The sequence below is a fragment of the Panthera tigris genome, chromosome A1 (assembly GCF_018350195.1).
Source record: "Panthera tigris isolate Pti1 chromosome A1, P.tigris_Pti1_mat1.1, whole genome shotgun sequence".
Taxonomy (NCBI): domain Eukaryota; kingdom Metazoa; phylum Chordata; class Mammalia; order Carnivora; family Felidae; genus Panthera; species Panthera tigris.
The window spans coordinates 79,591,307-79,604,416 of NC_056660.1; the positions used below are offsets into that span (position 1 = coordinate 79,591,307).

A 13,110-nucleotide genomic window follows, 5' to 3' on the forward strand; every position below is an offset into this window, starting at 1 on the left:
AACACAACACGCAGCACATCAGCACCCCTACGCAGCACGTCTGCACCCCAACACAGCACGTTTGTGCCCCAGCGCACACACACAGCAAACACATCACCTCAACACAGAACGTCTGCACCCCAACACAGCAACGTATGATCCCAATGTGCACAAGGCACGTGTGCACCCCAGCACAGCATATTGATACCCCAAGACGCACACAGCACGTCTCCACTTAACAGCACAAGGCACACTTGCACCCCAAGACAGCATTCTGTCTCCGGATGCAAGACCAAAGCTTGGAAACCGCCCCATTCATCAAGTGCCAGTAGTGGGAAGTGTCTACTTGGGATTCATTAAGGTTAAACATTCTATATCATCTCCTCTCGAGAACAAAAACAATCTGAATTGCGGTTTCAGTGGGACTTTTAAAAGGCGGATTCATTTGAAGTCGCTTTCATATTGTCTTGACAAAAGTACCCTTACTGATGTCTTGCAAAACAATGTCTCAAAAAAGAGAGAGAAAGAGAAAGAGAAAGAAATCCCCTTTGTTTTTACATTCCTCAAAACCGCACAGAGGTCCCTAAGTTGTTTTTTTTTTTTTCTTTTCTTTCCTTTTTTTGGTTTGTTTTGGTCATTCAGTTGAAAGGAAAATTCTTAACCAGAGACAAAATGGTATGTTCCTTATTTTTTTCTTTCTTTCAAGATCCCTGAAGTCTAATTCTGCAATTGTGCTTCAAGCTAAATTGTAATCCAACGTAAACTCTGTTCTAATGCATAGTGCTGAAGCGTTAGAACCTGTGGTTGAGAATTAGGCGACTTCTCCCTCAGTGCTAAGCACAGGCTCCCTGACTCCTCAAAGTCCTACTGGCAGGTTATCCCTCCCTTGCTCTCTGCATCCCTATTTTGGTTCCTTTGTTACTGTCTCTTATTTGTAGTACAATGTGTATATTTTTCTGAGTACTTGAGATTGTAAATTTTTTTGAACTCTCTCACTGTAAGCAGATTAAATTCAGCAAAGGGTTGCTGAATTACTCTGTGAAATCCACCTGTTGTGCCTGTGGGAGGAAATCTGGGCAGTAAAATATCTGGTAGGGAAAGCTCTGGTCCAGATATTAGATGTGCTGGTAAAAGAGGAAAATGAACAAAAGGCAATCTGTGACAACACACAGAATTCACGGGAAAGGCTAGAAGTTTTGAAAACAGATTTAGTAACACTGAAGACCAAATCCTACACATGAATCTGTATAGCTGGCATGTTTGAATTGGCCATAGAAAAGTCATGACTTTTAAATGAACAATGGGATCTTCTGTCTTCAGAAAACCGGTCGTGTAATATGTTCAGCCCTAACTGGCAGCAATTCTACTTTTTCTTAAGTCTTCTGGAAATCATCAAAACTATGATAAACATAACCCTCTATTTAATGATACAGAATAATTAAAATATGATTAATTATGAATAATTAAAATACAACTCCTTTTGCAGGTTGAATATTCAGGTATAGTAAAAATGACTGGGAAGATTAGCAAATATATTCCCAAAAAAGAGAATCCTGTTAATTTGGAGGGACTCGTCCTCACGCTGGGTCAGAACAAAGAAGTATATTAGAATTAATGATTTCAGGGGCACCTGTGTGGCTCAGCGGGTTAAGCGTCCTACTCTTGATTTCGGCTCAAGTCATGATCTCATGGTTCATGGGTTTGGGCTTTGCAGTGTGGAGGCTGCTTGGGATTCTCTCTCTCTCCCTCTCTTTCTGCCCTTCTCCTGCTTGCTCGCTTCCTCTCTCTCAAAAAAAAAAAAAAAAAAGAAATAATAATAATGATCTCAAAGTATCTTGAACGCCATTTCCTAGTCCTTAATGACAACCAAAAATGTAGTTCTCAGTAATACCTTTGCTTTTAAGGCCAAGTCTTGCAAACCCAAAGTAGGGTAGATAAGGTAGCACAGTGTTTAAGGTATTTCAAGTTTGAAATAAATGTGTTATTTTTTTTAAGCACCTGAAAAGAAACAAACAAAAACTGTATGTTCACTTCTGATTTTATTCCCCCATGAGTTTGAGTATCACCAGTTAAACTAGAAATATAATTCAGAAAAAAAGTGTAATATCCATCTTTGCAACACACTCCAAAGAGCAGAACTAAAACAGCCAGGGTTCTTCGATGTATTTTCAGAATTACTTTTCCTTAGTAGTATATTTAAAATGCATGATCATAGTTACGTTTTAGCCTTTGGTCTTCTAACCTTGTTCAGAAAACTGTTAAGTCATTGTTATGTTTTTTAAGAACTTTATAAAGCTAATAAAATATTTTCTGACTTTTCAGCCCACAGGGTAAACTATCTTATAGAATGTAAGCTCCTTAGTCACTGCTGTATCCCCAGGGCCTAAGCAGTAGCTAGCACCTGGTTGGCACTCACGAAATATTTCTTGTTGAATGATTAAGATAACCTTTTGTTTCTGTGTCTGTGAAGACCATGGAAACATGAAAGGAATCATTATTCAGATAATATCGTGATTTTTAAAAAAGATAACCTAGTTCAGGGGCGCCTGGATGGCGCAGTGCGTTAAACTTCCGACTTGGGCTCAGGTCTCATGGTTTCTGAGTTTCAGCCTCCAACAGGCTCTGTGCTGACAGCTCAGAGCCTGGAACCTGCTTTGGATTATAGGTCTTCTCTTTCTACCCCTCCCCCGCTCCCCCCTCCCCCTCTCCCTGTCTCTCAAAAATAAATAAACATTAAAAAAAAAAATTTTTTTTTTAAGATACCCTAGTTCAAACTGGCTTATCCCTGGAAGCAGTAAATTATGTCTTACCTTTATTCTTAAATTCAGACAAACACTCATTCTAGAGCCAATAAATGCAAAGATCTACTAATAAGTACTTAAAAATTTTTTGTCTGCTCTCAGAGAAAAGTAATTATTTTTTAGTAATTATTTTTCTTATTCAACTTTGTATCCTATCTCTATCCCATATACCATTTCTATTGTCACATAATGTCATAGTATTCAAGTCTTTTCGTGCAGACTAGTGGCCAATACATTTTGTTGTATAAAATGAAATGAAACTTCATCGTTTGCTTTAAACTGAGCCAAGACTGAAAGAAGTGTGAATCCATAAGTAAAATAACTATTTTCCCAATTATCAAAGCGAGCATTCTTTTGATGTGGGGAAGGGATGAAGGGGTTTAAGAGTGAAGATCAAATCTATTTACTTCAAAGTGCTACATTCTTCGTCGTTTATCACCGCAACAACGTTGGAACGAGAACCAACCATTTCAAAGACAAAACAGCTCGATTTAGTCTCATTTGCTCTACTGGCATCCCTCTCACAAAATGCCGTACGATCGCTGGAATGAGTACCACCGGATAACAACCTATTTTATAAAAGTCGGGCTGATCTGAAATATTAGTGGCTTACACACAGTAATTTATTTTTCTTTACTTTTTATTTAAAGATTTTATTTTTAAGTAATCTCTACACCCAACTTGGGGCTGGAACTCACTGCCTGGATGGAGATCAGGAGTCGCAGGCTCCACGGGCTGAGCCAGCCAGGCGCCCCTAACATACAGTAATTTAAAAATCGCCAATGGCCTGGCCTATTGACAACATGCCTCCCTCGCCGAGCACTCCGAGTTTGCACAGCAGTTGAGCGCCCTGGCTCGGAGTCTGTGGAAGAGCATCCCGCGGGATCCAGGGCACCTGCTCAGCCCGCAGAGACCGGGAGCAGGTAGAGCTGAGCCAGCTACACGGTCAGAGACCCCGACAGGACACCCCGCCCACCTGGAGGAAGGAAGCCTGCGAGCTGCACAGGATCGCTGCAGCGGAGGCCCGCCCCGGAGGCACCAGCTGTGGCCGTAGAGGCCGGAGCCCAGAGGACAAAGGCGGAGCGCGGCCACGCCCACGGGGCGGGGCCTCTGCCGGAAGCGGCGGGCCTGCGCGCTGGTCCGTCGCCTAGGCAACGGGATCGTCTGCGCGGGGCTTTTCAGAAAACCCAAATCCGGGAGCTTAGGGTGGGGAGAGAGGCCGTGGGGGGAGGGGAGAGGCCGAGATGGCAAGGGGAGCGGGTCCCGGACGCCTGCCCCGCCCCGATCTGAGTGGCCTTTCGAATAAGATCGGATCCCAGGGCACAGTCGGGATGGGGTCGGGATCGCCCGCCCTCTGCGGGAGCCCGGCTACGAATGCAACTCCCCTCTTGGGCCCCTTTGTCTCCAAGCCGCTCGGCACTGGGCTCCAGCCGGCGACACAAAGGGAAGGCGGTGAGGACCGCGCAGGCGCGCGAGCCGCTGAGGTTGCTGGGAGCGGTGGTCCGGCCGCCTAATGGTAGGTCTCCTCCCTCCCGGGCCGATGGCTTCCCTGGCCGTGCAAGTACGCATGCGCCACCACTTCCGCCCTGCACGGCGCGCCCCCTCCCTTCGCCCCCCGCGGGACGCGGGTTTCTCGTAGTAAGAGCGTGGGAGGGGTTATCCTCACTCGTCCCGCCTCTCCTTCGGTTTGATTGGGCTATCGAGGAAGGGCGGCGAGCGGATTGGGTCTTGGCGTTGCCAGTCTGTTTCGGGCCTTACTTATGCCCGGCTGCGCGGCGGGGCTCTGGAGAGTGAGGGGCTGGGTGTGGATAGGGAGGTGGCAACCCAGGCGAGCGATGGCCTCGGCGGCATTGGTACCACGACTAAGTCGGTTCCGACCGGGTCTTCGGCGAGGCCGGCTGCTCCCCACGTTCCCCGGTGGGCGTGCACTGCCGCCCGACAGGCTCTGCTTCCAAGTGCGAAACTCCTAGTAAAGTTTGCGCTTCGCCCGCCGCCCCTGTTCCCGCGACCCCTTCCCCAGCCAAAGTGACAGACAAAGCCACACCCCCCGCGCGGCCGGGCCGGTGAGGGGCGTGATGCGGCGGGGGCGGGGCCCGCGGGGAGGGGGCCGTGGGGGGCGGGGCGCATGCGCGGTGCGGGGGGCCGAATGTTTCCCAAGTGTTTGAAACTGGTATTTGGGTTCTCCACGTTGGACAAGTGCTGCGCGGCGGGCGGCGCGCGCCCCTTCCCGCGCTCGCTCGGCCCCGGCCCCGGCCCTTGCGCCGGGGTGCGCGCCCGCACGCGCAGCCCGCGCCCGCCCCGCGCCCGAGGCCGCCGAGCGCCGGCCCGGCCCGCCAGGCGCCGGGTCCCCGGGCCCAGGCGGCGCGGCTCGCAGATGTAGCGGCGCGGGGCCGGCCGGAGGGGGGGCGCCGGCGGGCGGGAGCTTTGCATTTTGCAGCGCTGGGCTCCGAGGGGGCGGGGGCTGGAGGAAGCGGAAAGCCGCGCCGAGTCGCCGGGGACCTCGGTGAACCATGTTGAGCCCTGCCAACGGGGAGCAGATCCACCTGGTGAACTATGTGGAGGACTACCTGGACTCCATCGAGTCTCTGCCATTCGACCTGCAGAGAAACGTCTCGCTGATGCGGGAGATCGACGCGAAATACCAAGGTACGGCGGGATGGATGGGCGGGGGCGGCCGCTCCATCCCCGCCGGTCGCGGCGCGCCGCGGGGCCGCGGGCCGTCCTGTTCCCCGCCCGGAGGAGCCGCGGGCCCGCGGAGGTGGCCCCGGCCGGGCAGGAACAAAAGGTCTGGAGCGTCTTTGATTCGCCAAGGTCCTTGTGCGCGAAGCCCGGACACGGAGGAGGAAGGAGGAACGAGAGGTCTCAATGCCAGGCTGCGCGAGCAAAGCGCTCTTTGTAGTGAAGTGACGAGGCGGGGTGCTGCGGGGGAGGGGGCGCAGGGGGGCGCAGGCTAGGGCGCCGAGGGAGGGATGTGCCGCGGTAGCTGGGGCTGAGGGGCGCAGCGACGGGGCTGCGCGCAGGGCTTCTGGGAGGGCGCTGCGGGCGGCGGGTCCCCTGCTCTGCTTGCCATCCCCGGAGCCACCCCCACCCAGTCCCGAATCTGAGTGTTATATAAAGTCCGGGGTCGGCACTCCGCGCGGTGTGGCCCCGGCCGCCTCCGCCCCCGCGCAGCCCCCCGGGCCTCCCGTGGAGCTGGACACCGAGTGAGGGCCGCCGTGTAGGGGGCGGCGCGGCCGGGTGTAGTTCGCTGAGGGCTAGGGCTTTATTCTGTGCGTGCGGTGGGGAAGGGGAGAGGAAGAGAGGGAAGGGAAGGGAGGATGGGTCGAGGAAGTCGCCCATCTGTGCTCGGGGGGCGCGGGCAAAGATTGTCTGTTTGCAGAGGAACATGGCAGGGGAGAGGACCTGTGGGTCGTTCTCTGCAGCCCCGGCTGCCCAGAGTTCCGGACAGAGGAGGAGGGTTCGTGTCCGCTGGGAATTGTTGGCTGTTGGGGAAACTTTCCTGCCAGGTCAGGCACGGCAGTGGGGGCTGCGTATGGGACGCGAATCGTCACTCGGAGTTTACTAATGTTTACAGGGCTGCGCAGCAGGGAAACGGAAGCGTGTGGGGGGGGGGGGAAGGTGGGAAGCAGCCGCACGCCCCGAAGCGCAACGGGCACCCCTGCGGGCATGGCGCCCCCTGCGCGCTCTAGCCGAGTCTCTGCTTTGCAGCGACTTTTATAGGGGTCTTATTAGCATATTGCGAACGTCCCGCTTTGGCTTCCCTGTGATTGGTCTCGGCGTTCCCCATGGAATGTCCTTATCCATCCGCTGCTGAGTTATTGGTTGCTGCGCCGGAGGAGGGTGGGCATTGCGCAGTGACTGGCACGGGTCTCTGTTTCCGCTGCCTTCTTTTTTCTTCAGAGGGGCGGGGAGGAGGAGGGGGGTCGAGTTGATTTGAATGTCTTCGGGTCGCCCGGCCTCCGGCCTGGGATTGGCCATTGGCGCTGCTGGGGTGGGCCGTGTTCGTCGATCCTGTGCTGTGATTGGAGCCCCGCTCGGCCTCCGCCCTACGGCCCGGCGATCCCCACAGGCGGTGGCTCTCGGGGCGGGGCGCGATGCCCGCTGACCGCCTCCTCATTGGCTGGGGGCCAGGCCCCGCCCCTGTCCCTCAGGGGCTCGAGCCTGGCCATTTCCGGCCGCGGAGCAATGGTGGCGTCCCGGTGCGGGAGCTGCAGAGGTTGCAGCTCAGGCCTCCCTCCCCGGGCCCGTCGATGGTCCAGGTCCGCGCGGAGCGGGGGAAGCGTGAGGGGACAGGGGCCGGGCGCAGGGCGAGCCGGGACGGCGACTCGGTGCAGAGGTCAAAGGGAGTCGTTGTCGCCCTCACCGTCCGTTAGCGCCTACAGGAAATTTCAAGATGACAGTGTTTGTGAATTCATCTAGCATCCCCTCGAAGTTACTTTGTTGCTGCTTCGGGACCAGGTGTCTCCAGTACAGCCTGCACCCGCGGCGGGGCTGGTTGCTCCTGCGGGGAAGACGGCGTGCCCGCGGGCAGCCGGTGCCGCCGAGTGAGCTGCCGGTAATGGTCACCCCTCGCCTGGGGGCTCCGCTGTGCATGTGGGGGTGTGCACCGTACGTGGGAACACTCGGGCTTTTCGTTCGAAGGGCCTGTGTTGCGGGTCAGACTTGCTTAGTACGCATCAACTGGAGACTGCTTCATAAAGATGGATTATAATTAGTTTACCAATTTTAAATGTTATTTGAGGTTATGCTTGGATTATTGAATTCAAACTTATTTTTGCGTTATGTTTCAAGTATTTTAAAAATACCCACCTCGCAATGGAAGTCAGCTTCATAAAGAACACCAGTGCAGCCTTTTATACATTGGCCAGATCACATTAAATTTTGCTACAGTCTCACTTAATCCTTAAATTCTTTCCGTGGTACCATTGCTTGCCTACAGTGATGTTGGTGTGGAGCGTTTCAGAAGGAACGTCAGCAGCAGTTTGAGCTGGTGGAACTGAAGAAGCTCCTGAAAGTGTCCTGGCAGGGCGCCCGCGCAGTTAGAACTGGTGGTGGTCTTGTTACAGTGTGTACTTAACTGGCTTTGCTGATGGAACGGTGTACTTGGAGAGTCTCAGAAATTAAGCCATTGTGTAGGGAACAGAATTACTTCTGGGTAATTTTGTGATGTCATTTTTGTTTTTTTCCCAAGACTGAGGCCTCACATGGATATAAGTTTGCTTGTGATACAAAAGAAGCCATACCTTACTGATTTTAATATTAGCAATAAGATAAAATCGTTCTCTCTTCTATCAAAGAGTAACATTGTCGTTAGAAATTTGGTTACTTGAGGGGCATCTGAGTGGCTTGGTTGGTTGGTTAAGCATCTAACTCTGAATCGGTGGCTCAGGTTCATCTGAAGGTTGGTGAGTTCAAGCCCTGTGTACAGTTCTGCGCTGACAGTGCTGACCGTCCTTGGGATTCTCTCCCTGACTCCCCCGCTTGCTCTCTCTCAAAATAAACTTAAAAAAAAAAAAAAAAGGTTACTTGATTAAACCAGATAATAGTTTTGTAATGTGCAATCAATTTAAAAATACATTGCAGAAACTCATATTTTAATATCTATGAAATAGAACTTAGATACCTTGAGCCTATTTTCAGAATTACTCTAAGACGCTATGAGACTGTGGCATTCCTCCTTTCTGGTGGCAGATAGTCTACGTTGTTCAATTAGGAAGTATCTTCAGAGCTCTCTTTTTTGTTTTCTTTATTTTTGAGAGAGAGAAAGAGAACATGGGGGAGAGAGAATCCTAAGCAGACTCCACACTGTCAGTGTCGACGCAGAGCCTGATGTAGAGCTTGAACTCATGAACCTTGAGATCATGACCTGAGCTGAAATCCAGAGTTCAATACTTAATGGAATGAGCCACCCAGGCACCCCAGAATACTTACATTTAGGTAAGCTTCAGGGTTGGCCTAAGTGCCTGTGTTTATTTCAGTGTTAGGTTTATGCCTTATAACTATTTGAAGATAAGATCTGGAACCCTTACAGGTTACATTTTATACATCACCGACTGCTCCCCTGCCCCCCTCACCACCGGCCCCATACATACACATACTTCCTGGTTGGAGAGTAGAATTGCATTATTTTAAGAGACTACAGAGGGTTTCAGGGAAAAAAAAATCTGATACTATTTATTGATATTTAATAATCTCTACACCCATCATGGGGCTGGAACTCACAACCCTGAGAGATCAAGATTTGTGTGCTCTTCCGACTAAGCCACGTGCCCCTGATTCTATTTAGATTTGTTACTGTTTGGGGAAAATAACTGGGAATTTCTATTTGTATTTCAATAGCTTTTGGCAAGAATATTTACTTTATTTTGATCAAGATAATTTAACAACTTTTATTTCTTGGGAAATTTCCTAATTTTCCCAAGTTACATTTTCCAATCATATAGTGTCTGTACAGAGTTTTTGGGGCTTTTTGTTTTTTTGTTTTGTAAGATTTTATTTTTAAGTAATCTCTATACCCAATGTGGGGCTTGAACTCGCAACCCTAAAATCAAGAGTCACATGCTCTACAGACTGAGCCAGCCAGGCATCCCCTGTACAAGGTTTAAATATAGTACTGAGGGTTTTTGTTTTTGGTAATGTTTTAAAATCTGTTTGTTTTTATAGATATGAATGTGTATTGTCTTAAGCAGTAAATGCGAAAGCAAAATGTGACACCCTTGTTTCAAAGCAAAGCTAGGTTGTTGGGCTTTATTGTGACAAACCATTCTTGTTTTCAGTAAATACAGAGGAATAATGTGGTAGGAGGAGAAAGATGTGACAAACTGAGGCTCTGGGTCACTGGGTACTATTTATATACGTTCTCTAACAGGGTATTCTAGACATTGGTACATTAAAATGAAGGAAATACAGGCCTTTAAGTTAGAAGAATATTTGAATAAAATAATGGAAATATAGGACATAAATCATTAATTTTATAGAAAATAAAAGTTTGGGTGCCAGCACTTCATCTAAATTTAAACTTTTCCTCGTCCTTGCCCATTCCGAGAAACGTTCCTCATGCTTCTGAATGCACAGAGCCCCCCGGGGGGCTCTGAGCAGCACCTCGCTGAACCGGAACGGTGTTGGCATCTGTATTTAGTTCCAGGGATTTTTTTCAATAGAGAAAAAACGGTGCCCCCTCGAAAGGCCTGTAGGTTGCAGGATTTTCATCCTAGGAAATCTTGCAGCGATCGTTTCTGTGCTTCGCCATTGCTTTCTCCTAGACTGGAGAATCAAATAAAAGGTTCAGCAGTGTTTGTGGCATGGGTGTAATGCTTCTTTTTCCCTCTGCAGAAATCCTGAAGGAGCTGGATGAGTACTATGAGAAATTTAAACGTGAGACAGACAGTGTCCAGAAGAGGAGAGTGTTACACTGCATTCAGAGAGCCCTGATTCGGAGCCAGGAGCTGGGAGACGAGAAGATCCAGATCGTGAGTCAGATGGTGGAGCTGGTGGAGAACCGGACCAGGCAGGTGGACAGTCACGTGGAGCTCTTTGAGGCCCACCAGGAGGTCAATGACACCACTGGCCACAGTGGCAAAGCCGGCCAGGATAAGTCCAAGAGCGAGACCGTCACGCAGGCGGAAAAGACCAACAGCAAGAGGTCCCGGCGGCAGCGCAACAACGAGAACCGGGAGAACGCGGCCAATCATCACGACCATGATGATGTCACCTCGGGAACGCCCAAGGAGAAGAAGGCGAAAGCCTCCAAGAAGAAGAAGCGCTCCAAGGCCAAAGCCGAGAGGGAGGCGTCCCCTGCAGACCTTCCCATCGACCCGAACGAGCCCACGTACTGTCTGTGCAATCAGGTCTCCTATGGAGAAATGATCGGCTGCGACAATGACGAGTGCCCCATCGAGTGGTTCCACTTCTCCTGCGTGGGGCTGAATCATAAACCAAAGGGCAAGTGGTACTGTCCCAAGTGTCGAGGGGAGAATGAGAAAACCATGGACAAGGCCCTGGAGAAATCCAAAAAGGAGCGGGCTTACAACAGGTAGTTGGCGGAGCTGGGCCCGCAGGGAGGAGAGCACCAGGAGCCCGCGTGTTCCACCACCGCCCGCGCTGATGTGCCAGACGGTCCCATGTGTATTTTTAAAGGATGTTGGGAAAGGAGCTGTTCCTTTTGTCGGGATGGCCGGGATTCTCTGCCTTTGTTTTCATTGCTACACACGTGTAACCAGAGAGTGGTCTGTGGATCAACATTTTAGAAACTACAAATATAGGTTTGAATTAAACACTCAAGTGAGTCTCAGACTGATTTGTTTTTTGTTTTTGGTTGGCTGGGCTGGGGGTGGCCTGGAAGCAACCTAACGCAGTAAATGTGGAAAGAGATTTCACGTAGCTGCTATTTCAATAAAAATAATGTCATTACTTCATGAGTATGTTGAAAAAAATTAGCCGAATTGCTACAAACATAGCCCGTAGCAAATCTGTTTCTTGCTCTAATAATGTCTGTCCATCTAACAATTCAATATAAAGGTTTTAAATTTGAAGATTATTTTGTAGAAAAGGAAATGGTTTAAGTTTTACCTGGCAAACATCTTATATACTGGCTTGTTCCCCAAGTGGCCATTTTTTAAGTGATTGGACATATTTTTTTATGAAACCACATGGAAGTGGCTTGGTCATGGAACTTCGAATCACTCTGTGCCATCACACACCCCAGTGTGGCCATACTCATTTACATAAGGCGCGTAAATGTGCATTTCCAAGCGACCCTGTGCTTGTCTCAGGGTCATCAAATGCCACTGTAGGACTAAGGTGTGTTTCCTGTGTGTGCACGAGAGCTGTGCAGACGCGAGGTCGAGAGATAAATTTGGTCTCTTTGCTCCTCTAGCAGGATATTTAATTTGGATGGAAGTAATTTTTAAACTTTTGTTTTACAAATTTGTATACCAGCAGTTTAGATGAAGCCTTAAGCAAGTTCTTTTGTCGTTCTTAATAACGAAGTAGAAGTTATCTAATTGCCAGCAAATAAATGTCAAAGCAGAATATATATGTAGACCAGGGGGTGGGAAATACTGCCCATAAGCCAAATCCAGTTTGCCACCTGTTTTTGTAGGGCCCGTGAGCCAAGAATGAGCTTTATATTGTTAAATGGTTAAAAAAAAATCCTGTTTTATGATACACGAAAATTATAAAATTCAGATTTTAGTGTCCATAAATAAAGTTTTATTGGCACACAGCCATTCTCATCCGCTTAAGCATCGTCTGTGGCTGCTTTTGTACGATGGCAGAGTTGTTTGCAACAGAGACCAAATGGCCCACAAAGCTGATACTACTTATTTTCTGGCCCTGCGCTCAAGAGGTTTGCTGATTTCTGATGTAGACCAACTTCATTTATAGGGGATAATATGGTTCACATTTCTAAGCGGTAAGTGGAGAAGAGAATTTGTTTCTTTCGTATAGTCTGCCTTGTAGCCGCTTATGAAGCCGTCACAAGGAAGAACTGAGTGGCCGCTGGAGCACACAGGGCTCTGGGTAAACACTAGGTTGTTTTCTGAGTGTTTACTTCATTTGATGAACACCGAGAACATTATCTGTGCCAGATGGAAATCCCTCAGTGTTTTACAGTGAATCCCTGTCATAGAGAACTGTCTGGTGAAGAAATGCGAATTGCAGTTCATTATACCTTCAAATGTGACCTTTTTGCATATCAGGATCTACAAGAAGGCAAAACTTCAAAAACATTTAAGAAAATTTTTTTTAACATTTACTTATTTTGGGGGAGAGTGTGAGTGGGGGAGGGGCAGAAAGAGGGGGACAGAGGATCTGAAGCAGGCTCTGCACTGATAGGCTGTCAGCACAGAGCCCATCATGAGGCTCAAACCCACAGACCGCAAGACTGTGACCTGAGCCGAAGTCGGGTGCTCGACTAAGCCACCCAGGTGCCCCTTAAGAATCTTTTTGAGTGTTAAGATTAACCTAGACAAATAATAAAAAGCTAAGATACTTGATTAGCAGTCCAGTGGCAATAAAAGTAGTTCAAAAGAATCTTTCCTTCTAGAAAATTCCATTTGCTTTTTCTACTTCTATTTTAATTAGAGCTAACGCTGAAAGTGAAGTTATGGGAGTTAAGATTGAATAGAACACAGTTGCTAATACTGGATTTCTTCATATTTATACAGTTCTGGTGTATGTAAAAGGCTGTAGTAGAGACAGACACAGAGGCTAAACTTTGCTGGGTTTAAACCCATCTTTTTCCCTTAGGGGTTTGATCTTGAATAAACAGCTTAACTCCATCCATGGGTCACTTTTAAAACCCCTATTTCGTAAAAGGTGCCTCTGAGAA

The 13,110-nt window shown here is 49.0% G+C and overlaps 1 protein-coding gene across 2 annotated transcripts; it reads left to right on the forward strand.

Moving 5' to 3' along the window:
* Nucleotides 1-4,001: 4,001 nt before the first annotated feature.
* On the forward strand, nt 4,002-11,070 carry ING1 (inhibitor of growth family member 1). 2 transcript variants are annotated; one of them, XM_007075291.3, is made up of 2 exons: nt 4,002-4,296; nt 10,113-11,070. In XM_007075291.3, exons 1-2 carry the CDS (start codon nt 4,155-4,157, stop codon nt 10,814-10,816), a joined length of 846 nt encoding a protein of 281 aa, XP_007075353.2. In that variant the 5' UTR covers nt 4,002-4,154; the 3' UTR covers nt 10,817-11,070. The 2 variants fall into 2 exon arrangements, with proteins under 2 accessions (XP_007075353.2, XP_042836099.1); XM_042980165.1 differs by lacking the exon at nt 4,002-4,296 and adding an exon at nt 5,152-5,426.
* Nucleotides 11,071-13,110: the final 2,040 nt, after the last annotated feature.

Excerpts from the sequence above, each read along its gene's own strand:
- ING1 (XM_007075291.3), top strand. The coding sequence starts at position 4,155 with ATGCAACTCCCCTCTTGGGCCCCTTTGTCTCCAAGCCGCTCGGCACTG. Across the intron at positions 4,297-10,112 it reads GGTGGTCCGGCCGCCTAATG|AAATCCTGAAGGAGCTGGAT; the intron begins GTAGGTCTCCTC and ends TTCCCTCTGCAG.